This window comes from Physeter macrocephalus, chromosome 19, assembly GCF_002837175.3.
Source record: "Physeter macrocephalus isolate SW-GA chromosome 19, ASM283717v5, whole genome shotgun sequence".
In the NCBI taxonomy this organism is placed as follows: Eukaryota; Metazoa; Chordata; class Mammalia; order Artiodactyla; family Physeteridae; genus Physeter; species Physeter macrocephalus.
In genome coordinates, this window is record NC_041232.1 from 32083345 (window position 1) to 32110951 (window position 27607).

A 27607-nucleotide genomic window follows, 5' to 3' on the forward strand; every position below is an offset into this window, starting at 1 on the left:
AGGCTGCCTCTGAGAGGTGGATTCCCAGGGGCCAAGGATGAGTGGGTGCCTGAGAATTCTTTCTCCCGCTTAACCTGACCACCGACTGCGATGGCTCAGAGCAGCAGGGCTACCTTGGAGCAGCGGCAGGTGGCAGTCCCGCAGTGGAGCAAGCCAGGTATTCCAGTCACATAACAGGTGGGCGAAAGTGCCCTTCCTCCCCAGTGGGCAAACACCATTCACCTGCCATCTGTGTGACAGCATTCAGGGTCAGGGGAACACCTGACAAAGGGTGAAAAAGAATCTACTCCCATTACTTTTATGATCATGCAGAGAAAACTTCCAGAAAAACCGAGGATAAGAATGTGGCGTGGTCCATTTGCAACAACATGCATGGACCTAGAGATTGTCATACTGAGTGAAGTAACTCAGGCAGTGAAAGAGAAATATCCTATGATATCCCTTATGTGTGGAATCTAAAAAAAAAAAAAAAATATACAAATGAACTTATTTATAAAACAGAAACAGACTCACAGACTTAGAGAAAGAACTTATGGTTACCAGCGGGGAAGGGTGGTGGGGAGGGATAGTTAGGGAGTTTGGGATTGACATGTACACGCTGCTGTATTTAAAATGGATAACCAACAAGCACCTACTCTATAGCACAGGGAACTCTGCTCAGTATTCTGTAACAACCTAATTGGGAAAAGAATTTGAAAAAGAATAGATACATGTATATGTATAACTGAAAAAAAAAAAAAGAATGTGGCATGGTGATGACATACACCCCTGCCCTCACACAGACCTGATTTCCTCTTTCATGTTACCCAATAAATGCAATTTCCTCCTAAAGTACATTTTTAAATAAATAAGAGCGGTAGGATTCTGACAAAGGTATATTTTTCTGGGTGGGAAAGTGATGCATTTGGTTTCATTTCCTCCTGGTGTCGTAATCCTTTGTCACATCAGCAATGCTACCAAGATTGGAACACTGATTTTAATATTTCATACTTTAATTGACTAGAGTTCTCCTGTATATCTACTCGGATTGAAATTTGGGGTGACAGTATATTTTCAGCTCAACCTATTTTAATTCTTATCGTAGACTCCATGGAATCAGTTGACAGCAGGTTTAAGGTTAACATTAACCACTTCTTATTTTTGGCAGGTTGGTAAAAATTATTAAATTTTAATTATTAAATCGGTCTATAAAGTCAAGTAAAATGCACTCAAAATCATCTTTATATTCATTTTTGTAACCACAGAGCCTGCCACATAGCAGGCACTCAATAGATAGCTGAAGAAAGAACGATGGGGGGAAAGCACATCATTAGAAGGGTGAAAAAGAGATATCTCCATATGCAATCAGAAGGAACTCTTTCTAACCATATTTGAGGTTTCCGTTAAATGAATTTCAATCACCAAAAAGTAAAACTCAGGTTGAGATGCCCTTAGACATCCAGTGATTGTGACTGGTTTCAAAAGAGCTATATAGTTTATTTGTTAGAAAGGAGAATAAGTTACATGAAGTCCTCATAACATAAAATTTGCCTTTCTTACATAATGGAAATGGTAAAAGTGGCATTAGAGTTCTGCTTCTTTCTCCAAAGGATATTTTTTTAAAAGCACCCACAAATGTCATCCCATCTATTTTTAAGCAAAGTGCTGCTGGATAAACAGCTGAATCGTCTAAACCCAATGGGAAAATTCAACTTTAATAAGCTATTTTATCTCATTGAAAATAAGTGACACGGACCGATACAGAACATATGGGTTTTTGCATACGATTACATGTACATTTTCTTAACTGTAAATACAAAATTCTAACCCAAGCTAAAAATATAGGAAAGCAAAATATCTTTAATAATAGTTCTTGAAAGAGTCTCATTGCTGATTCTCCTACCCAGCTTTCATCAGTTTCCAGTTAAAACCTGTTCCTTAGGTTTTCTTTGCAAGTGATAGAATAGAATCTGTAGACTGAGATCATGTGAAGACGACACAAATTCTAAAAGGCCAGACCTATATGGGCTGTAAATTTGTGTACTTTTCACAGATTTTGTTTTTTTAAAGAAAAGTGGGTTTGGGGTTTTTCCACAGAATTCATTTTGTAATGAAATTGATACATGTTAATTCTGAAAAAAATACAGACAGTACGGAATGGTACCAAGTTAAAAGTAAAAGCCCCCTGCTTCCCAGGCTCCCCCCTCCTACTTCCTAAAGATAACCACCACTATTATCATTTTAGTGTTTTCTTCTGATATTTCTTGCATGTACTCAAACACAAAAATATATGCATATGTATGAGTGTTATACTGTAAATACTATTCAGCACGTGGCCCTTTTACTTTATTATATATATGCAGTTGACCCTTGGACAACACGGGGGGTGGGAAGCCAACCCTCCACGAAGAAGAAAATTTGCATATAATTTATAGTTAGCTCTTCCTATAGGCGGTCCCTCCATATCTAAGGTTCTAGATCCTCGGATTCAACCAATCAGGCATATCTAAGGTTCTAGATCCTCGCATTCAACCAATCAGGATCATGTAGTTCTGTAACATTTACTATTGAAAAAAAATCCACATATAAGTGGACCCACACAGTTCAAACCCACATTGTTCAAAAGTCAAGTGTGTTGGTCTTCTCTCCATGTCACCCCATTCTTTTTAGTAGCTGTGAGATGCTTCATTACATGGCAGTGTTCCTTCCTTTAGCAATTGTTTAATGCTCATCTACCATATGCCGGGCACACTTCCAGATACTGAGAATACAGAACTAAACAAAACAAAATCGCTGCCTTCAGGAAGATCACATTCTACATATCGAGGAACTCGGATGTTAGCAATGCCTATCAACAGCCGTCATTCACTATCACATTGTTAGCTTTTTACAAATGATGCCAAAATAAATCGCCCAGTAATTAAATCTTTAAACCAATTCATCAGTTGAATAAATTGCAGATATTATTTTTATAAATTCAGTCTTTCAGTCAGTGCTTTATGTTATCAACTGAGAAATGAGTTGTGAATTTTTCATTAATTAAAATAATGCAATAATAGAATTTTTATGAATCACTCTATCTTTTGTAAATCTACATCCTCAAGTACCTTAATAAAGATATCAAAATTTTATCTGAATTGAATCCACCTGGACTAGCCTATGTTAATGCTTCAAAGGGGAAGCTGGTCAGATGCCCTAGTTTCCCTCTACTTTTACTGATCCATGTGCTAGAAACTTCTCATTTAATTATTTCATGATTCCCCAAATGCCTCCCGGATACAATTTTTGTCTCCTTTTGGTTTCTGTATAACATAAGAACAAAGGAAGGATGTTTTGTAAATCAAAACGAACAAATGTACTTCTCCAAAGGAAATTCAAGAAAATTATGCCTCCTACAAAATTGGACAGAAAAATCAATTGTTACTTATGTGATTCTTGTTCAAAAAGCCATCCCGGCTTCCCTGGTGGCGCAGCGGGAGAGGCCACAGCAGTGAGAGGCCCGCGTACCGCAAAAAAAAAAAAAAAAGAAGCCATCCCTAAAACACCAGATAGGGAAAACCACTTCTGAGTGTCTGTTGCCTCTGTGTCCCATATATGTATTACAACTGAAATCAGGTCAAATTTTACATCTAGAAGCACTTTGGATGGAAGAAGAGAACAAATTCCCCCCTTTCCTGCTTCATCCTACCCCACAGTGTCCTACCCACCCCGCAAAAGTATTTTCTGTTTGGGACTTCTTACAGTGATATCGGAACATTTGACTAGTTTGGCTAGAAGCTAGGAAGCACTTAATTTTCTTTTTCTGATTTAAGAACTATGTCCTCCTTAAAAAAGAAAAAAAAAAATTCCCTGTGGACATTCTGACACAAAAGAGTTTGTTTTGTTTTCTGGATGTTGTCCAACTCTGTCTCAAGAAAAAAGAAAATAATTACTTTTTGCCAGATGGGATATCATAAGTGGAGCTTAATTTAACACTTTTCTATTAATTCAAAATTTTTTCCTCTGCACAAACAACTGCAAACTTGAGTGGGAGGTTAAGTGCCCCCTCATCCAGCAGCAGTGAGGTGTATATGAATTACAGCAGGCCAGCCTTATTACTAGGAGGAAGCTTGAATAGCTGAAGAACCCAAATCAGGTCAGTTTGACTCATTACCAAAAAGGTAAAGAAAGGGGAAAAAAAGACCCAAAAAAATCCTTTCTCAAATGAAATATATCTGCGTTGTTACTGTTTGTAGGAGTTCACAACTTCTGTACTGGAAAAACATCATCGTTGAATAAGAAATGTGGGTATGTGTCCATGTATGTGTGAGAGAGAGAATTCTAAAGACAGAATATTCCAGAATTCCAGTCAATATTGGGGGATAGAAGGAATCATGGAGCATGCCATTAGCAAAGACTCTTCTACAAAGATAATCATTCATTATCTTGAATAAGATTCTTACCTCATGACAGTTTTTATCATAAAAAGTTGGCACAGTCTAGGTTCATGATACAATGCAAGATGTGACACATACCTATTTTTATAAGCCAATGTCACTTTCATGTCTCTATTTGCTATATTTCGTTTGCACAGATTCCTTTGAGTGAAACAAATGTTGGTATAAGCTTTACAAAAAATATAAGTTCCCAAAGACTGCGTTTTGTTGTGGTTTTTCCCAACTACACATAGGAGCCACCCTCCATTTTTGTTCTCTGCATATCCATAGAGGAGATCAAAACAGTTTTGCAAATTGTGAAAAGAAGTCATGAAGATGAATCATTTTCTCATTTTGTTGAGTTCAGAGGATAAGTAGTTGCAGTATGACAAAGCTGAAAGCACACAGGTCCTAGAGAGAAGAGATCTGAATTCTAGCCCAATTCTGCCACTTATTAGCGGTATAAAATGTAATTTACATTCCGGGTGTCAGTTTCTTCATTTGTAAATGACAGCATTTATCAAAGCATGATGTGAATAGATGTTCATCTGAAGAGAAGGAATTGAATTTGACAAACCGAGTGATATACTCAGGTTTCTTTATTGGCAGACCTCCACAGAAACACCCAATTGCAGCTCCCTAGAGGCCACCAACGACTCTCTCCCGGATGCTGGCTATGCATCCAATCCCCCAAACCCACCGCCATGATACTGCACCCCGCCACCAGCTCCCGCATTCACAGGGCACTCCCTACCTCTGCATATCAGATGGCAGACTTCTTCCCTGCTATTCATAGAGGAAAATCCAGGACTGAAGGTTCCCACACTTACATCCCAACTGATCCAAACATCAGGTATAACTCAGGTGATGTAATAAACGATTTCATGAGCATTTTTATTGCATTTTATTTTATTTTTTAAGCTTATTTGATAATCTGCTTGGAACTGGAAATACAGGCAGGAATAAGACATAATCTCAGCCAGAGGAATGATGTCATCCTGCCTCTCGAGTTGCTTACAGATGGGTGGGTGAGACGGATTTGTCAACAAGTGGTTTTAAAATATTGTGATAGTGTTACATTAGTAGTATGGGCAGGTTGTCAGAGCAGTTCTTTATTTTTATAGGTGAGCTCTATATTTGTTCCATGAAGGCAGGTCACTATGGAATTCTTGGTCTTTTAGAATGTAGAAGAGCTTAAACAAAAGATAGGTCTCTGAGAATCCTATGTATTTCGTGTGGTGTGATGTGTAGATTTTCCTCTTCATTTGTCAACAAGAAACAAAAATTTCACAAATGACTCTCTTGCCCTTAAAAGCTTGTCAATTAAATTCACGAGCCTGGCGGGTGCTCTGCTAGGCGCTGGGTCTGAAGTCCAAAGAGCAGAGGTTCCCTCTGCTTGGACAGCCTTTGTGGGGCTCCTGAGCGGCCGGTTAGGGAGCTGGTATTTACATGTAGGTTTTGACCCAAACTAACTCCTAGAGAATGAACAGAGCACATACAGCTCACGACTGAAGAGAGCCTGCCTATCATCCAGCACTGGGGGGTCCTGTCTGCACCTGGAGTCTCACGCCCGCCGCCCCAGAAGCTGCCACCTGTGATGGTTGGTTCTGGGTGTCCCACCTGGCTAGGCTAGAGGACCCACTTATTTACTTAAACACTAATCTAGGCACCCCTGGGAAGGAATTGTGTAGATTAAAATCTACAATCAGTTGACTAAGGAAAGGAGCTGACCCCTGATAATGTGGGTGGGCCTCGTCCAATCAGGTGAAAGGCCTAAGAGCAAAGCTCTTCTTCCAGGAGTAGAAGCAGCTTTGCCTGCAGACGGCAGCATCAGCTCTGGCCTGAGTTTCCAGCCTACCAGCCTGCCCACCAGATTTCATACTTGCCATCCCCCAAAACCAAAACCATGTGCCAATTCCTTCAAAGAAATCTCTGTTCATTCTGTTCTGCTCTCAGAACGTTGACTGATCCACTGTCCCTTACTCAAACGCCACTGAAGATTCCCCCAAGTGCACGGAACTTCCAACCCCAAGCCCCTCCCACCCCCAGGCTCAAAGAGCCTTGAACTATTCCACAGTTCACCACAGTTCAGCTCTATTATGAATTAAATAGGCTGTAGGGGGTTGGCTCCCCGTGGGAACTTAATCATCACTTACAACATGATTTCTACACAAAAATACCTTCTGAATTCCAAAAACAAGCTTTTATTTAATAGACATTTTATATATATATATATACTTATATGTAAGTTCATATCATCTTTATCCTTACAGTAAGGCCCTGAGTATGTGTTCCTGTCCTCATTTGATGTTTGAGAACACTGAGGTTAAAAGAGATTAAGGTCACTGGGCCAAAATCACACCTGGTAAGTCGTAGAGTCAGATTTGAACCCGGGTTTACCTGATTCCAAACACTATACTATATTCATGTCACTATGATCCTTCCCCGTACGTGAAAAACTACCTGGGTAAGAATTGCATAGTGGCAAAACATTCAATTTTCTTCTGTGCCACGTTTGTAGGTGTGCTGTGTGGAGAAGGGTTTAGACATTACCTAACATTTATTGAGAGCTTACTATGTGCCAGGTGCTTAAAGATGCCTTTAATGAAACGTCTAGGTTGAATAATATTTCTATACTTGGACACTTCAAGATTCTAAAACACGTTATTCCTAATGATTTTTTGTCCCAATCCGTCTATTTTGGTCATAGATATTTAATGGGTTTTTCTCTCTTGCTCTTAAATGACAGAGGTTTCACATTGACATCAAGTACCATATAAATTAGAATAAAAAGACAGGGCTGTTCTAAGGTGAATGAAAGCCTTTTAATTTATTTATTAATAACATGCAAATGCCTTTTCATTTTGTTAATGGTTTCCTTCACTGTGCAAAACTTTTAAGTTTGATTAGGTCCCATTTGCTTATTTTTTTTGTTACCTTTGCCTGAGGAAACAGATCCAAAAAAAATATTGCTAAGACGATGTCAGAATGTACTGCCTATGCTTTCTTCTAGGAGTTTTGTGATTTCAGGTGTTACACTTAGAGGGGCAAACAACTAGGTATAAAATAAGTTACAAGGGTGTAATGTACAGCTTAGGGAATATAGCCAATATTTTATAATAACTTTATATGGAGTATAATCTATAAAACTACTGAATCACTATGTTGTACACCTGAAACTAATATACTATTGTAAGTCAAGTATATGTCAATTTTTAGAAAAACAACATGCAAATACATTCAAGCATAAGGCTGCCTGCTCTTGCTTTTGCACATGTGGTACCAACCCAGCTGATAGACTGACTCCTTCTGCGGGGGCATCTCCAACCCTGGCCAGTGCGTTCTCTGACTCTTGGCTACACAGGGGCCCATTCAGAAAGACACTCCTGTCTGTGCTTATTCTGAAGATAGAGAGCCATTTAGAAATATTCTTCTACAAAAATACAATCAGTAAACGTAAAGGTAACTAAGAGCCGGAGCACTCAATTCAAGGAGTATTACTTTAGGGTCTCATAGCTATTCATTCAACAAGCAAGCACGTCTTAAGCATTTACTTTATCAGAGGTGCTTTGGGAGAAACGAAGATGAATCACGTTGTCTCTCTGATGAATAATGAGCGTGGCAGCGCTCGGTACTGGATGCTCTAAAAAACAATATTTTTCAAACCAGTGGCCGCAACCAATTAGTGGTTAGTGAAATCAATCCAGTGGGTCACAAACAACATTATTTTTAATTAAGTAGAATACAGTAGAAGAAAATAGAAGAGAGAGTGCGTGGCATGCAGAGAGGTTAAGCAGTTCTTTCTTTCAGTGGTGTATGTGCACATACCCATTTCCAAAGTAAGATGTATTTCTTACTGTGAAACATAGTTTAAAAAGTGTTCAAGGGCTTCCCTGGTGGCGCAGTGGCTGAGAGTCCGCCTTCCGATGCAGGGGACACGGGTTCGTGCCCCGGTCCGGGAAGATCCCACATGCCGCGGAGCGGCTGGGCCCGTGAGCCATGGCCGCTGAGCCTGCGCGTCCGGAGCCTGTGCTCCGCAACGGGAGAGGCCGCAACAGCGAGAGGCCCGTGTACCGCAAAAAAAAAAAAAAAAAAAAAAAAAGTGTTCAAAAGCTCCTGCTTTAGAGACAGAGAGAAAGAAGAAAACAAAAGCCTTGGACTCAAGAAGCTTGCAGCTTGCTGGGAAGATAAAGCTGATTAATGAACACAGAACCCTTCGGATAAAGCAGCTCAGGACTCGGGGCTAAAATGAACCTTGCTGATTTCGTGCCCCAGTGGGATTAAGACCAGGGAAAAATCACCGTGACAGTTCATTACTCCTTCCTCCTCAACAAACCCTCCACACTCAGCCTTGAGGACCACACCTCGGTGAGCCTTCTCAGACAGCCTTGCTTGTTCCTGCCCAGTTCCCCAGCTCCTGAGGTTGGATCGGTACCCAATGGGCACATCTCTTGGGCCACTTCTCTCTTTTACATTTCTTAGATCACCTCATTATTCTCAGAGCTTTAAATACCATGGGACTGCCCGCATTTGGTTTTCCAGCCACATTACCTGAACTCCCAGGCTTGGATACCCACATCCCCATTCAGTCTCTCTACTGAGATGTCTCGTGGGCATCTCAAACTGAATACGTCCCCAGCTGAACTCCTAAGCTTTGTCCCCCATCTCTGCACCTCCCTCGGGCCTCCTCATCTCAGCTAATGGGAATTCACTCCATCCCACTGATGAGGCCAAAAGCCTTGGAGTCTTTCACGACCCCTCTCTTACCTGCAACACCCATGTCCCGATCATCGTTAAGCAACCCGCTGGCCCTATCTTCTCCCCATCTCCTCCTCCACCACCAGAATCCCTCACCTCCACTCTAGTCTGGATCACTGCATAAGCCCCCCACACTGTTCCTCTGATCCTACCGTTACCCCCTTCTAGCCATTCTCAACCAGCACCGGAAGTGATCCTCTTAAGCCAGAAAGTGTCACGTCTCTCATCAAAACCTCCGATCTGTTCCCATCTCACCCTGAGTCAAAGCCACGGTCATCATCATGGCCTGCAAAGCCCACATGATCTGCACCCCACACCTGGCTGCCATCACGCCCACCATCACACACAGCTGCGCTCACCTACAGTCTCCTCTCCCTCCCACCTGGCCTCCCCTCAGGACCTTCTCACTCTTCTTTCAGCCTCGAGCACTCACCCTACAGATCTCAGGGCTAATCCCTCACCCCACATCATGCTGATCTTTACTCGGAGATCTCTTTCTCAATGAGACCTTCCGGGTCTGTGCACACCCTTCAACACTGCACATCCCGCCCGGCTCCCTACTCCCCACGTACCCTCTGGTCCCCCTCCCCGGCTTTCTTTTTCTCCATAGCACATTCACCACGTAACGTACATTTTATTTATCTTATGAATGTCCTTTTCCTCCTTCCCCGCGAAGGCAAATTTTTTTTCTGTTTATACATTGCCGTGTCCCCTGTGGCCAAAGCAGCAGCTATTTCACGATAATATACATTGAATAACAAATATGTATTGGATAAGTGAATGAATACTTTTACAGTATTTTGAAAACATCATAAAAGAAACGGTATTGTACTTCTACCTCCAGCCTAACCACTAAGCAAAGGAAAAGAATACCATCATAAAGTTTGGTCTAAGAAACCTTACCTCAAACCCTACAATGAATACTCCAGGTGGGACATGCCCTCTCACTGGAGCTTGAGCTAGTTTGGAAATCCTGGTTCAGGTAGCTGTTGGGTGTATCACTCATCTGTGCCCAGGCTTTAGTGACAACTCCTGTTAGTTCTAGATATCATGCTGCCTAGAGGAAGTGGGTTGAAATATAGGCTTAAAGTACAAATCCTCAAGAGACAGTTTCCCCATACAAGGATTATTAACGTGGAATTTTGTGTTACACATGTGCAAAGGACACTCAAAATATTATTCAGTTCTTTCTAGATTCACGTAATTTGAAAGATGATCGTATGGTTGTATTAGAGTGTGGTATTCAGGAAGGAAGGATTCTATTTTGGTCCATTTGAATGCAATACACTTTCAGGTGTTGTAAATGTAACTTGGAATAAAAAGTCCAAACATCACCAAGAGGCAGTAGTAATCATATGATGGCGATGAAAAGCAGGACATTTTTACTTGGGTCTCTTCTTAAATCTGCTGAGTTTTTTTAATAGATGCCAAATACCTGAGTGAATGATTCACAAGTATAATAATTTATAGCATAATTTGAGAAACTTAATATCCCCCAATTAATGAGAAACTAAAGGAAAATATTTGCTGAAATTCATTTCAAAATTCATAATTTGGAAATTAAGTATTAATACCGGAGATGATGGACTTGATATTTTTTAGACTCTAAACGAGCTTTAACAGTTGTTCCTAATAAGATTATCAGACTTTACGTTCTAAGGAGAAAGATCCATGCTCATAAGCATTTGACAAGGACTGGGGGTCTCCATACATGCTGGGAGATTCATAAAATTTTAGCCAACACCGAAGTTTACTTTTGATGAATGGTATTTCTACACCTGGGCTTCTATTGACCCCAGGAGGAAGCTCACTAACCTTCTACCCACATGGCTGCTTCTGAAGACCAGACACAGAAGTCTAGTTTGCCTCAGGGGATTCAAGTCATGGAATTATAGTACAGAAACCTACATGCTAGTGACTGCAAAGATAATGGAAAAATATGATGGCTCAGCTAGCCATGGCAAGCCAACAGACATGCCTCCAATATGTCAGAAAGACATGTTAGAAATGAACAGTTCCATTAAAAACTAAGGACTCTAGGGCTTCCCTGGTGGCGCAGTGGTTGAGAGTCCGCCTGCCAATGCAGGGGACACGGGTTCGTGCCCCGGTCCGGGAGGATCCCACATGCCGCAGAGCGGCTGGGCCCGTGACCCATGGCCGCTGAGCCTGCGCGTCCGGAGCCTGTGCTCTGCAACGGGAGAGGCCACAACAGAGAGAGGCCCGTGTACCGCAAAAACAAAACAAAACAAAACTAAGGACTCTAAATGAGCTTATCTTCTGTATAGTCAGTGGAAATACATATATTTACCATAGACCTAAACCTCTGGTGTTTTTATCTTGCTGTCTATTCGAAAGTTTGTGCTCTTCCTCCTATTTCACTAAAACTTGTAGCCAGCTATAACTGCTGGGTAACGGCTGTTCTGTGGGCATTAAAGTCTTTTGGTTCTTCCAAGCAGCTAACCCTCACTGCTTGTTACAGGTTTCAAAATGTTATAGTGTTGTATCTCCCAGCAACTTAATGCTTGAGTTTTATGTTTAATGGAAAATTACTACGTTTTGAAGCTTACAGACAGAATGATATGATATGATGCAAAGAGCATAGACATTTGAGTGAGACAAATGTGCCTTTCACTTCTGACTACTGTTTACTAGCTATACATTTTCGAGGATGTTATGTAAAGCATAAGTCTCAATTCTCTCATCTTCAGTGGAATGACTAACAACGCTGGGGTTTTGTATTACATGAGATAATGTTTGTGTAGCAGGGAATATAAAATGGCTGCCAGCAGGTCCTAAAGCTAATTGCTTCCCTGTAGATATACTGAAGGAGAGGAACGATCTTGGTCCCAGCTTCCAAGCAAAGGTCCAGAGATGCTTGCTGATTGAACAGCCTGAGATCACACGCCCAGCCATGAGACAAGTAATAGTGCTGGGGACTGTGATAAGCCAAGTCCTCTGCTACTCCTGAAATATATGGAGACCTCAAGTGGTGGGGCGGGGGGTGCAAGGTTTCCCCAAAGCAAAATCGTGGGGATGTGACAACAAGAATCAGAAGTAGAACTGGGTAGCAAAAGCCACAGATGTTCACTGCAATCAAAATACAGGGCAGACAATGAATAAAATGCGTTTTCCTCCCCTCTCCTCATATTATACTGGAATATAGTACCATAGTTACTATTTCTTGTTCTGGTATCACAAGGGTATCTTCCCAACAGATCGTGCCCCCTTTGACATGAGCATCACCTCAGCAATATTTTCTGCCAGCCCCCAAAGGTCCATGGATCCTTCCCCTCCTTTGAGGGGTCACAGACCTTGCCCCTCCACATTTCTCCTGCAGTGCCATTTCCCAGTGGAAATGCGCTTTGCATTTGCACAGATACGTTCAACTCCAAAGGAACAGTTTCAGCACCAAGAAGAGGATTCATAAGAACAAACAACAAAGCCAGTAGGTAATTTGGAGGTACTGAAATTTAATACTCAACTTAGCTTGATTGGCTTTAAAGCTATTTTTACTCTTTTCCTTCATCCATCCCCCAGATTTGCCTGATCCACTTAAAACTTGTAAACCCCTTTGAGACCAGACTGTGTTTTGCGAAATGTCTTTGGTGTATCGCCCTGGCACCTGCTATGGTGCAAGGTACCCTGTAGATACCTGTAAACGTACGTGGGTGAGAATAATTCCATGGGGTAGCAGTGAGTGAATCGCCATCAAATAGCATTGTTTACAAAGTTCTATTCAAGGGTATCTTAAAATGTAATTTGGAGAAAGATGTGGCAAAGGGTATTAGCCCTATTTTAAAAGAGGTAGGTATTTACTCCTGTCCTTGATAGGTAATTTTTAAGCAATCTGAAGCAAATTAACTTTTACACCAGCTTCAGGATTCAAGGGGAGTTAGAAAGGGTGGTTACCAGGGAAATCAGGCCTTGGGATCTACACATCGTGTAATTGTAATTTTCCTATTCTTGCTCTTTTTTTTTTTTTTTTCTGCTTTTGCTCTGAAAAGAGCAAGCTAAAAAGGCTACAGGGACATTTATGCCAACTCGCATTTGTCAAGTTGAAAGCTGTGTGGAGCAGAAAAGCAGTTCTCCCAGCTGCAAAGAAGATGCAAAGGAGCCGAGTGAGTAGGGAATCTGAGAGCTCACTAAAAGTGCTTAGAAGGCCGACGCAGTACAGCCATTTCTGTGCAGAGTGCTAGGCAGGACCTTGACATCCAGGGCAAAGCCTTCTTACAAATGCTGAAAAACCACCAGAGTGCTTGGAGGCCCTCACAGCACCCTTGAAAGTGTGGCAGTCATGCATGTCTTCTGATTCCTCACAAACTGTCCATGTAACGTTTAAGCAAAAATTGAGAACAACAGTTGTTAAGGGCGCCACGCAACGGTGAGACAGTAAGCGCTGCTTTATCTCACAATTATTTTCCATATTTATTCTTTTAAACCCTCTTTATCCATGCTAGCCAATTAGGGACAAGCTACTGAGGGTGCTTATCTCAATAGTTACATTTTATTTTTAAAAAGTACAGAGCACGGGAGCACGCACTCCATTTCTTTTTTTAAGTTAATTTGTTCACACCCTCAATCACCATATCAGAGGCAGCGTGATATCCTCAAAGGCTTTGGTATCAGATAAATGCAGACTCCTACTCATTATGATGACCTTGGGCAAGGCGGTCCAGCTTTTTGAGTTCAGTTTTGCCGCAGTAAAATGGAAAGAGGAGTGTCTATTTCATAGGACTGCTAGAGGGATTAAAATAAAGTCACACTGGTATCACTTCCAGCCCTTGAGATTACTCTATAAATGTCAGCTTATTCTGTAATTATCTCAGATCCCCAGCTTTCCTTTCCTAAGTACAGGTTTGCCTCCCCCTATTTACCCTTCCTTATCAAGCTCGGGAAAGGCCAAATAGGTTGACCCCCTTCAGCTATAGCCAAGTGCCCTCACTTACCTGGTTGCTTCAATTGAAATGCTCAATTGTTGAAGAAATCAACAGCTGCTAATGGGTAGCCTTGCAAATACAAGCCTAGTATTGATACCCACCATTTTAATCACAGCTCTTCCTTGCTATAGTGTCTTTATTTCTACCTAATGAACCAAATGCCTAAGTTATTTCTCCCAGCTTCTTTGGTTCCTGATGAAATAGAAACTGGCTCTAAACCTCACCTCTGCCTTAGGTTTATGCGTTTTCCTCCCAAATCTCTGCAGCCCAGAACTGCTCACAGAATTACCCCGGCCTCGCCTGGTATATTTCAGGACACATGCTCCATTTCGGCTGTTCCGGCTTTCTAAGTGTCTGCATTCCTTTTGTGGCTCTCAGATTTCCCCAAATCTCACGCATTTTCATTACTCCAAACCTCACCATCCAACTTCCCATCCTGAGATAATCTGCTCTCAAGGAGTCACTCACACATGGCTTCATCTCCCAGCCATCAGCTCCCAGACCATCCCTGGCACAGAATGTCTGACTCTATCTACATTGAGTTATACTCTATGACAGCAGCTCAGCCAAACCCCATGTGCATTGGAAGGGCCTTTTCAAAGTAAGCCTTCCCATGTCTGCAACAGTATGTCTTATTTTAATTTCAAGGCATGTAGTTCTTTGTTTATGAATTTTTTTTTCCTCCAGACTTTAAAACTCTCAGAAGTTGTTTTCTTATCTAAACTCTGTGTTCTTTAGATTATCATAAAATGGCAGTTGTTACTCCTAAAACAACCAAGATCTAAATACGAAGAAAAAAAATCCCTGGACTGTTCATGGCCGACCCCTCCCAGCTTGGGCATGGTGTCACTCTGACCTAGCTACTAACCTCTCTGGACTTCAGTTTCTTTATTTGATAAACTGAGATTATAATATTTACTCTTCCTATCCTTCAAGGCGGTTGTAAAGATCATGAGACAATTGTGTAAACTTATGTTTTGGGCCAAAGCCTGACATAGATGAATGCTAACTGTTATTAATCTGGTCACTAAGGAATACAAACATTAAGTTCTATAATTGCTATCCCAGAATACATCCATTCATGTTCTTATTTTTGCACATATTCTTTAAAAAGCTGTTTGATAGATTCCTGAGCTCCATATTTTTCACGTTTTAGCATCTTTGATATTGGAATGTATCATTTAATCTATGGAGTGTCAGAGCTTAATTGGTGGTGTTTATTTCTTAGTGGTACAAAAATGTATTGAGGGGGGCTTCCCTGGTGGCGCAGTGGTTGCACGTCCGCCTGCCGATGCAGGGGAACCGGGTTCGCGCCCCGGTCTGGGAGGATCCCACATGCCGCGGAGCGGCTGGGCCCGTGAGTCATGGCCGCTGAGCCTGCGCGTCCGGAGCCTGTGCTCCGCAACGGGAGAGGCCGCAGCAGAGGGAGGCCCGCATACCACACCAAAAAAAAAAAAAAAAAAAAAAAAAAAAAATGTATTGAGGAGTTTACGTTGGTATTTTGGATTCAGTAAAATGCAACATTTGGAGTTTAGGGGAGAGCTGAGAAAGTGTAAAAGTAGGGGTACCTTGTCTATTCAGAATAGAATAGAAATTCTATTAACCAAGAGGGGAATAGGATAACCTCCCCCTGCATCCCCCCAAAGAAAAAATTAGCAAAGAGTTTGAGACATTCAGACAGAAGGAATTACCTTGAATGATGCCACTTTAAGGTTCCCTATGGGAAACCTTTTATATATATATAAAATATATATAATATACATTATATTATACATTATAAATTACATATATTATAAATAGAAATATATATTTTATTTATATTTATAATTTTCATATATATGAGATTTTTCTATTTTTACATAGGGTTACATATATATATATTCCCTTTGCTTTTATATCTTTATACTAGAATATCTACTTTAATGACTAGAAGGATGTTAGTTAAAACACAACTGCTTTTTAATCCCAAGATATTTATAGCTCGCCATACTTTAAAAGTAGCCACGAGGAGACAGATCTGTAACATTTATTCTCAGATTTTTAATGGTGCTTTGAAGTTCACAAGCTATATTCACAGATATTATCTCTATTCATTACACATCTATTATCATCCCCATTTTACAGATGGAAAAATTGAATCAAAGAGGTGAAGTGACTCATTCCAGGTCACACACAGTGAGTGAAAGCAAAATTGGTGTTGGAATTAATTAGTTCTTCTTTTCCAGCCTCTCCCCACCACAGTGACTAAGCGCTGCACAGAGCAGACACTTCGTGCAGCCCAGCACCTCCCTGACCACCGGCTGTTGGCCTTAACGGTCCTCAGACATCTGGAATGCATAGGTCTTGAGTCAAGGTTTCTAAAAGAAAAATAGCTGCTCCAAATACAAAAATATCTCCCATGGAGTTATCTTTTTCCTTAAGATTTCTAATTTATGAACAAAAAGGAGTCATTTGAGATTCGATCACTGGGAAGCCAGGCCAGCTTCAGTTGACCCAAGGAAGCAGGCTCCCCCCTCGGTCCTACAGAATAGAGATGAGTCCCCTGGACAGAGAATGTAGAGTATTTCCTGATGGGTCAGTCTCACTTAAAAATGATAGGCGTAGGCAGTATATTAGAAATTTAAGTTTTTGCTTAATATATTTCAATTATTTCTGCCCCTCCATTATCAAAGAAATTGAAAGCAAGGCATGAGAGTCTTCTTGGAAAGCCAACGTCATCCACCATGAGGGAGCATCTGTGTGCCAAGTGCAGAACTCCCATAAAACAGACCTTTATTGAGCACTTCCTGTGTGCTCGTGGTCATTACCTCATTTAATCCATGTATAACTTTATGGGGTAGGAAACAGACAAGGAAACTGAGGCACAGAGAATTTAATTAATGAGCCCACGGACGTCCCTATTTAGTGGTCCAGCAGAAGCCCAAACCTGGACAAGCTGGTTGCAGAGCCCAAGCCCCTAACTCTTCAGTGGTACAGCTTCCCCCAGTTTCAGCAAGCTTACTGAGCCATTGGAGAGATGACACAAAGACACAGAATACAAGTCATGTATATATATAAATGCCATTGTAGGATTATGCAACTTAAGTACTTAGAAGGAATCTGTGGATCAAGTTAGAGGCCATACCATCTCCATCACAACCATACAACTCTGCCCTTCTAATTTAAAACCAGCCACAGTCAATAGGTAATGAGTGGGCATGACTGTGTGCCAATAAAACTTTATTTACAAATGCAGATGGCAAGCTGGATTTCACCTATGAGCTACAGTTGGCTGACCCCTTATGTAGATGGTACATGCTATAGATTTCATAAAGGAGTTGAATTTAGGCTGGAGCAGTTGGAGGGAGCTTTGGGATTGCTGAGTTCAGCTTGAAGGAAGATTTGAGATGGATTTACAAGAACCTGTGTGACCTGGTCCCACCTCCCCAACCTCTCCTGGCATTTCCCTCTTGGTCAGGACTCTCCCGCCACAATGGCATCTTCTTCCTAGGCTTCAGTTACACACAAAGCTTATCCCTACTCTAGAGACTTCGCACTGGCTGATCCTTCTGCCTGGAAGCGCTTCCCCAGCTCTCCTCCAGGTTGGCTCCTTTGGTCGGAACTGATCTCTTAGATGTTACCTCTTCCCAGTGGCTTCGCTGAGGAACAAGTTAAAGGAGTTCTCCTCCAACCCCTTTGTCACATCACCCCATCTTATTTTCCTAATGGCATTTATGGTTTCTGAAATCGTCTTGTTCATTTATGGGTATACTTGTCTATCCTCCATCTCTTCCTGCTCTCCTGCAATGTAAGCTCCACAACTTGGGATCAACGTTTGTATGGTTAACTGCCTGCACATTCCCGGCACCCAGACCATGGCTTGAAAATGAACAAGCAAAAAATACTTGCAGAGACACCACTTTGGGAAAGCAGGTGTTTTCCTTACTTGCTGCAAGTAATAAATCCTGCCTTCTCTGGAAAAAAAAAGAAAAAGAAAAGAAACCTTGCAAAAGTGAAGGAAGAAGGGAGGCAGACAAGGAGAGAGGCAAAGAGGGAGACAGAAAATGTAAGCATGCCACCATTAGGTGATATTAATTTTCTCTTGTTGCATTAGGATGGCCCATCATTCAGTGCCCATGACACTATTTCAACTAAGAAAGCATCTTCGTCCTGTAATCAGAGGATGATAGCACCTGGTTATGGTCATTCCTTGTCAGAGATAGGTCTTTTTACTCCTGAACCATGACATATGGTTTAAGTTATAGCCTGGCTATCCCCAAAATAGAAAAATGCACACTAATCCTCATTTTGTTCTCTCAAAAATAAAGTTCTCCACTGGAGTTTCATGCTTAAACATACGCATTAAAAAACAAATAATCCTCTTTTTCTCTAACCCATACTGTTATTAAACCCTAAGCTTTATTAGACTGATTTTATTGCTGTTTCTTTAACGTTTACTGGGTCTAACTGCCCCACGAAGCTCGTGCAGGCAAGCAGGACATCTGGCTTGCCTGTCATCAACGAGTGCCCAAGCTGCTCCTTTATCTGCTCCAGCTTCCCTTTCTTACAAAGACTTCCATTCCCCTAACCACTAGGACCAGTAATAGGAAGGTTTTTCGCAGACAGCTGCAAGGTTAGTTTTTTCTTTGGATTTGCCTAAATCTTTTCTCTCTGTGCAACTGACACAGAAGGACACAGCAACCTTGACTAGATCACAATCGTAGCTGCAGCACATGACTCTCCTTTCTTTTCAATGGAAAGGGAGTAACATTTCATGCCCTGGCCCCTAAACAAACTGGTATGTTTTCCTTGAAAACAATGTAACCAACCACTGCCTCCTCTTTTGCTTTCAAAGTTAAGAGACATAATAAAAACTGTGGCTCAAATTATAGCGACTTTGCTGGCCCTTAATGTTCAGCAACAGTATTTTTCTTCTCCAAAGTCTTGAGGTTCTGTTTCTTTACATTTTTCCTGGAGCTAATTTCTGTATTATTTTACATGTAACTTATTGTAGGCTACCTTTCAGTGTATGAATAATGTATTGATTTTTAAAACCCATTCCAAAGCAAATCACTTCCATAAACTTCTTAGCTGCTATCATTTGAAAAATATGTTTAATTGAAACATATACACATTAAATACTTCCCAGCTGGTTCCCTTAGTGACAGTTGCAGCCTGTTTCTAGTATAAGACCAAGTTTCTACCATAAACTAACTTTGAAAAAAACAAAACACCTAAACAAAAATTTGCCATGTTTTGTTTCATAAGCAATATGAGCTTATAAGTTGTCATTGGTCTCTGACATAGGTCAGAGAGCAACACTTATGAGCTGTGCATCAGTACTGAGAAATGGCAAGAGTTGGCTGCCTCCTCTGTGACCCTCAGCTGTACCAACTTAATTTGTAAGATGTAATTACTGAACCAATAATGAGGTTCTGAGTATGATCATATCTTTGCAGTGACTCACCTGCCAATGGAAGGAAAACAAGACTGTTCTCAGCATTTATAATTTCCCTAAGAAGTCTCCCTGTTGCTATGGTGATGTGGATGGGTTTTTAGCTAAAAAAGCAAAAACTCTACATTGCTACTACCATAATTAATAAATGGCAAATGGATCAGACGTGATGGATGACAAAGGTGTCATGGGACTACAGTTGTTCAGTTCTATAGGTGCCACAAGATCATGCAGAGAGAGGCAGCATCAAATATGGTCATGGCAAGACCCCAGGAGCTGCTGGGCTGGAACTCTGCCCCTTCGTAGCTGGGATGTTGGGCGAGTTACATAACCTCAGTTTCCTCATTTGTAAAATGGGGATAATAATAGTGCCCTTAGCTGTGTGGATCAAATGAGTTAACATTTATAAAGCATTTAGAACAGTGCGTGCACATAGGAAGCATGATTTAAGAGTTTGTTAAATAAAATAAGCTGCATAGTGAAGCTTAACCAAACTTCATTGGTAGTTTTCAGCATTAGAACCTACAAACCACTGTTTTCAGGTCCAGGAATAGTAGCATCTCTTCAGTCTGTTGTTTCTAGATATATGTTTTCAAATTATATAGATAAATGTATAAATTAAGGAGGAAAGAATAGTGCTTTTAGTGGAATGTCTGTTCTCAGTTCCTAGAACCAATAATGTTTAAAAATCTATGTCTACTCTGTGTGTGTATCATTGTGGACGGTTAACACTTTAGATTTAAAATTTGTATGTTATTAATCATAAATTTTAGATTAAGTAAACACTTATCTTTGAGTTAAACCAAAAATGCTTTGCACCCTAGTGCTGCCATTTATTAGTTTTGTGTTCTTTGGCAAATTTCTCAAGCTCTCTGAGCCTCTGCTTCTCATCCGAGAAATACAGAAAAACACACAGAGTTGCTGCATCGATGAAACAAGAGCCTATAAGCAAATTTCTTAGCATAGTTAAATGTTAATAATGAAACATGGCATTATTTAATGGATAATCAGTGAATAGTTAGCATGAAAATATTCAATACCTTTTTACCTTCTCAGTGCAAACCTGGCCAGTTCTAGGGAGTCCTTCCTGGATCCTCCTTCCCTATCACCATTACTGATAACTCCTGTTCCTACTGTCTCCTTAGTGCATAGTCCATCTACGGCACCACATCTGAAACTCGCTAACATGTTGACTTGGAACTGTTCCCAAATTTTTGTATGCTCTGTCTTCTCATCTCTATTATCAGCTTGTTGAGGGCAAGAACCAGCCTCCCCATTTTCTGGTCTCTTTTCATTAAGCCCTGTGCAGTGTTCTGTGCACAGTACGTAGGATGTTCGTTACTTCTTAATGGATACAAAGAGTGGCCATTATTGTACATTTCTTTTACCAAATGGAGGAGATATGAGACCCTAGGTTGGGTCCATGTTGAACTGGGGAATCTAAGAACTGAAAATAAGGTCAGAAAGAAGCCCTCTGTAGCATAGTGTGATGCCCTGCTGAACTCAAAGGAAATGATTGTAGAAAGAAAAACGAACAGCGTGCTGAGAACATTGTCTTGAGGGGTCCCCACAATTAGGGACTTGGAGCAAAATCCAGCAAAGCTAGAGGGAAAGAACAATCCAGATAAGTAGTGGATAAATCAGGTAAGTAGAGTAACCAGAAAGCCAAAAGGGGAGAGACTCTTAAGAGGTGATTTGAGTGTGTGTGTGTGTGTGTGTGTGTGTGTGTGTGTGTGTGAAGAGGCCAAGAAAAATTTAAATTAAAAAAGTGCCACAAGCTTTCATGAGGAGATCATTGGAAACCTTCAAAGAGTGTTTCGAGCACTCTATGGAGGCTGAATCCAAATTAAGAGGATTCAGAAAGAATCGGTGCTTGGAAAGTGAATGCAGCTGGTGTAGACCACTGGTTTAGGAGGAAGCACTATGGATACAAGACGCTAGAGGTGGAAGATGCAGGGAAGGTAAAAGAGAAACATTCCTGAATTTTAAATAACAACTGAAAACAAATCATTGAAAAGCTCAAATAAAACTGCTTTCCAACGGCATCTGTATGCCTGACAATTATTTTCAGCGTGAGAAAACGGAGAAGTGAATCAAATGGTTATAATTTTTCCTAGTACACAGGTTCTTTCAAAGCTTGAGACATAGACTTGCATGTATTCAAAATATTTTCAGACCAATTATGGTAAAACACTATTGTTGAAAAGTTAATGTCTGAAGTTTTACATAAGTACCTGTATTACCCATATTCACAGTCAGGAAAGAAAAGAAGATAGACTTTTATAAAGCATGAACTATCTGTTTTGTATCTGCATAGGTCCCTCAGGATGAATGGACAGGGTACACCCCTCGAGGTAAAGATGATGAAATTCCCTGCCGTAGAATGCGGAGCGGCAGCTACATCAAGGCCATGGGAGATGAAGACAGTGGGGACTCGGACACCAGCCCCAAGCCTTCTCCCAAAGTTGCTGCGCGAAGGGAAAGCTATCTCAAGGCTACTCAGCCATCCCTTACAGAACTCACCACACTCAAGTAAGTGTTTCCAACGCTCTACTTCCGGTAGCCCGGCCCCCTGTACAATCACCTACAATCCGATCTTGCAACTTCTAGCGTGAATGGGGCAGAAAACATCCCACAGATGGAGCACTGTGATGTATTGAATGTTCTATTGATTTTGACCTTGGGTCTGACTCATACATCCCAGTGCCTTCAAAGACATAGGCATCCAGCTGCGCCCTGCAGAGAGCATAAGCTGAACCCCCAACCTTCCAAAAGAGTTTGCAACAATCCAGAATGGCCTCTAAAAAGAATTAAGATTTCTGACCAATGAGGATATCTGTGTATCCCCACCCTTGGACGTTGTTGAGCCACTAAATCTATGGGGCAACGCTTCCTTAAAAAACTCTTGAATTTTTCAGATGATTGAGTAATAAAATAGAGTAGTTATCTTGGAGAAGGTTATAGAATGTGGCTATGCTTAAAAATTGGGTAATATGTGAAAATTCTTGACAGATGTTTTTAAACTTGGACACTCGATACATATTATAATTTGTAAGACCTTAAAAATTTTTTTGTTCTGAAAAGTATGATTCTAAGTAGTCCTTACTTCAGTTTGTGCTATTTGTAAACAGAGAACAGCATTACAAAAGAAACTACTGACACTGATTATTGTAAGGCCTGATTTAATTGTTAATATTATTTCTGGAGAGCAAATCAGAGCCTTGGAACAGATCACGTGGATCATCATTTGGACTAAAAAAAGCATTATGGGTAATTAGTATTTTTAAGTGCCTTTGATTCCATATTTTGAGGAAATACATATTACTATTCATGGATTTATATTGCATTACAAAATAAAATATTAAAAGGCAAAGTAAATATAACAGAAAAAAGACCAAATCCATCAGATTGAGGAGAAGAAACTAGATTATTAAAACCTAGAATACTGAAAAACAACTGACGTCTATCATGGAAATGTATTCAAATAGCAAAGTATCAATATATTATATTTTAAAGAAGTGACAGAGAGGGTCCCCTCATGAATTTTTTTTCAGAGGATCATGTGGAACCACTGTGGATCATTTCAATGAAAAATGAATACCATTGACATTAGCAAACCAACCCAAGAAAAGCAGCTCTTTCTTTCCTTCGGCTTCTGGTTGCCCTTCCTCTTTGCCTTTATTACTGCAGGTGATAGTTTCCTAGTGTTTCCATGACCAAATACCATGAACTTGAAACAGTACAGGTTTATTATCTCACAGTTCTGGAAGCTAGAAGTCTGAAATCAAGGTATTGTCAGGGCCACGCTCCTTCTGAAGCCTGGAAAGAATAATCCCTCATTGCCTCTTCCTAGCTTCTGGCTGTGTCCGGCCGCCCTTGGCATTCCTTGGCTCGCAACTACGGCACTTTGATTTCTGCCTCTGTCGTCACCTGGCCTTCTACTTTCCGTGTCTTTGCGTGGTTGTCTTCTTATGATGTCAGTCATATTGGATCATATTGGATCAATAATGACCTCATTTTTAACTTGATTAAGTCTGCAAAGACCCTATTTCCAGGCAAGGTCATGTTCACAGGTATTAAATTTAGGACTTTGACATATCAGTGTGGGAAACACAATGTAACCCCTAACCTTGCCACACAAGGTAACAGTTGATCACAAAAAAGGAAAATACAATCGGGTTTTCATTGCACTGTGGCACCCCTCACAGAGGCTCAGAAAAGAACTGAGCCAGTCTGAAAAGAACTGGATTTGTAATAATGGCAGTGGGCTGAGGTGGTATGAAAATTGGGGGCACCAAGGAACCTTCTGGGAAGTATCTTCTGTGAACTTTAGGATATCTCTCCCCTAGAGGCAATCAAAGGTAGTCACAGCCATGGTGTTAACTGACATCTTCTAGTAGATGCAAAAAAACGGGGATGCTTCGGGCAAGAAATTCACTTGGACCCTCAAGATCTCAGTGTCCTCAAATGCAAACCAAGCAGTGGGATCCTGCAACTTCCAGAGTCCCTTCCACCCCCTTTATATCCCATTCATTTATCTATTGGGATGCATGTCACATCAGATGCATGACGCTTTGGGTCGTGGGGGATGAGATACAATGACTCCTGCTTCTCGAGTCCTACCAGGGATGAGGAGAACAGAAAAGAGCAGAGCCACAGGGGAGGGTGTGGGGTGTGCTCTAAGGAGGCTGAGGACAGGGGAGGGGCAGAAATCAACTTTCACCGTTGAGTCTTGGACCCATCTCCTTATTAGCTTCAGGGCTGTGGGGAATCTGCTCTGAAGTCACTGGAACTCTTTTATTTTGCTTCCACCTGATGTTATCTTCCTTTAATGTCCTGGAGCCTGTTTTTACAACCATCCTATATATATTTTTTTACTGTTCAGAAGTTTGAAGAGCAGAAAAAGGTGAACACACAGATAGTGGCTAAACTGATGGGAGAAAGGTCAGGTACCTGAGTATCAGAGTAGTGACTGTGCTTTTCTTCCTCCAAACCTATGGAAATTCCAAATGGTACCCAATTTACTAGGGGACACCTACTACACTGAAAAATGTTTTTCTTTTCTAAGGATGGAGTTTCACCAAACCATCTCTGTCACCCTCTATTCTTCAGTAGGCAAGACAACAGCTCACCGTCATTCACACATGCCTTTCTTCCCTGTGTTACCGTCACCTCCCCCAGACTTAATTGTCATAGTCTGTTTGTCTCCATTCATTTCTCCCTCATCTGCTCCAGGAGCTCCCTTTCCCCTTACGGTCCACATATTAAGCTTCCATCATACTCAACAACATAGGTGTCTTAGTGATGTCTAGTTTATTGAGATTTCAAGAGGTACACAAGGGAAAGAAGGGGAATACACTAGGAAAGCAAAAATTCGGACATGACATAACTCATAATCCATTCTTTTCTTTCTTGACGATGTTTTGACTGGAGCTCATTATTTTTCTAGTTCGAAGCATTCCATCCCTCATAAGAAAAAAAGATCCCCATATCCTGGAATTCTAATTCCCCAAAAAAGAAAACTATATTTTTGTTCCTACTTCTTTGACATTTAAGTCCATTTTTTTTCCTCCTTCCTCCTCAGCAATTCACAGCTTTAGGGATGAATCATAGCCATGAACCAAGATAACTAAAATTAGCCAAGTGAGATGGGGCAAACATTTTGTATGAGGTTTTCAACTCCCATCTTCTCTCAGGAATGTTGGAGAAGAGGCACTCCTACACTTTCTTACATTGTTTTTCTTCTTTCTTTTCTGTTTTCCAAAGGCATCTTGAGAGCTTATTTCTGAGGTTAGTTTTCTTCAGCTACTTAATGTCAATGATTGTGTCTTCAGGTAGATAAGGCCTAAGGTCAGTTGAACATTCTGGAGTCAGAAGGAGTCTTGAGACAATGAACTCCATCTTTGGGATGCAAAACTTCTGTAGCTACTCTCTGGGGACCATTATCTCTCCCAATCCCTTCTCTTCTCCCACAGATAGTAACAAATACCTTCCCCTCACCGCTAGCTTTTCCTTCTTTCTTCATTATTAACTAACAATGAATTTGAAATGGCATATCACCCAAGAATATTAGTATTTTCAAAAAGAACTTCTGAATGTTTAACAGTAAATTCTCAGGCAAGTGGGAGAGAGGTTTGGAGGCCCAAGTTCCCTCAAAGCAGGTCACCACAGCTTGGCTCTGATTAGGGATTTAAGTCTTTTACTTGGATTTGCTATAATATGCTATTTATTCTGGAAAGGAGACTCCTGTCTGCTTCCATGATTAAAGCCATGTCCAAATCCCATCATGGACTTTTATTCAATAGACTGTAAAAAGAACTTTTGAAAAATGACGTTAAGTGAGCTGTCATGTAAAAGATTCTAAAGTTAAATTCAAATAAATGTCCATTAATCCTAAGCAAATAACACTTTAAAATCTCTTCGTAGTTCTTTATCCCTTCATCCAAGCACTAAGAAAAATTTTCTCCTGGAAGAAATAGTCAGCCTCTGATATTATAGACTTTGAAACTCCTCTGAAATCGGTGAGATGGGCCCCAGGGTTCTGTGCATGCTTGGCTCTGGAGAGGACCCATCAGAGCTTCCAGCAATATGGATAATGTATCTAACAAAAGGCTTCAGGAAGATTTCTTTTCAATCCTAAATGCTAATTTACAGGATGGTTAATCCTTGAAATCATCATTCTTTTTCTAATCCTGAAACTTTTTAAAAAAATAAATAGCTCTGTGGCTTTTGGCAACTGGTTTGATGTCTCTGAGTCCCACCACCCCCCTCCCAAATTAAATGAGAGTCTCATGCTCTTAGCTTGGATGGTGCCACTTATATTGCTCCCTCTCAGCCCCACCCCACCCCCCCCGTGCAGACAGCATCAGCTGATCCCAGAATTAACGGATCCCAGCACCCTCCCAACTGAGTACAGACTGGGCCTCAGATCCCTTCTCAACACAGAGCTTCAACCACAGTTCTCATTGACCAGCCATGACACAAGGTGCTATCCCTCGTCTACATGGTCTCTGAGGAAACTTTCAGCACTAATGTGTATAATTATAAGGATGAAGCACAAAGCACTGGCAGTTCACAGTCTGAAGACAAAAGAAGGTAGTATTGGTAAATGAAATAATTTAAGAAGAGACAGATGGGGTTGTTCTCCTTCAGCTTTAATTCTGGAGATTTAAAATGAGTCAGTTCTACATCAGAAACCCAAAACTGTAGCCTCTTGCTGGAGTGTCTTGTTTTGCTTATCTATGTAGAAGTTTCCTTCTCCCTTTTTTCTCTCTAGACACACCACGTCCTCTGCTGTTTCTTCACATTCCACATGCCCCTCCCACCCACCTACAGCTCCTTGTATTCCTTCTCTTCCCAGAAAAAGGAGGGGGCACGGGCTATGAAGATGGAAGCATGGCGAATTTTTTTTTCCTAAGGATGTGAAGCATATTGAAGAACGTAGCCACGTACATCTTTCCTTCTTTGTCTTAAGTGGAGGGAAATGTCTCTGTTTTCCTTTGTTGTCTGTTTTCCCCAAATGCTTTGATATTCCGCTCCTGTCCTTCAGTAACTGTAACATATAGCAGCAGATGCCCCTTCCAATGGGAGGATGAACAGACTAGCATAACCCAACACTACAAAATTGTGAGTTTACGTCCTCGGTGACATAAACTCAGGATAGTTTCCCATCTTTCCCAACCATAACACTGTCTTCTTATATCCTCTATCCTCCCAACCCCTCCCCCTACAAAATAAGAAGAAATGGGAAAAAGTTTAAAACAGGGAAACTCATTCATTTACTCATAGACAAATTATCTAAATACCTTTCAACCCACTGCTAGAAAAAAAAGCCTTGTTAAAAGACAAAATAAACAAACAAAACCACTGGTACAAGAAATTGCCTATTATATTCAGCTGCTGTCACCTTGCCCAGCTTAAAAAAAATAGGTCTCTCTTTGGGGTCTGAATACCCTCCTCCAAATGAGATGGGCGTGTGAGTATCATAGTTTGTATCCTAGTCTCTTGCTCTTTAGCAAAGACCATTTTGGAAAGGAACCTGCATTGATTGCACTGTCCCTGCAATGATCACAACCTCAGAGAAG

The 27607-nt window shown here is 41.0% G+C and overlaps 1 protein-coding gene across 11 annotated transcripts in view; it reads left to right on the forward strand.

Moving 5' to 3' along the window:
- DLGAP1 (DLG associated protein 1) overlaps positions 1-27607 on the forward strand; it is a 337165-nt gene that overhangs the window by 45645 nt on the left and 263913 nt on the right. For 7 of the 11 annotated variants that reach the window (XM_024120784.1, XM_024120783.1, XM_024120785.1 and 4 more), the window contains exon 2: positions 21841-22055. In XM_024120784.1, the coding sequence (XP_023976552.1) occupies positions 21841-22055 (215 nt within the window). Of the gene's footprint in view, positions 1-13156; positions 13271-21840; positions 22056-27607 lie in introns of all 11 variants that reach the window. The other 4 variants (XM_055080557.1, XM_055080560.1, XM_055080558.1 and 1 more) reach the window with 1 other exon arrangement.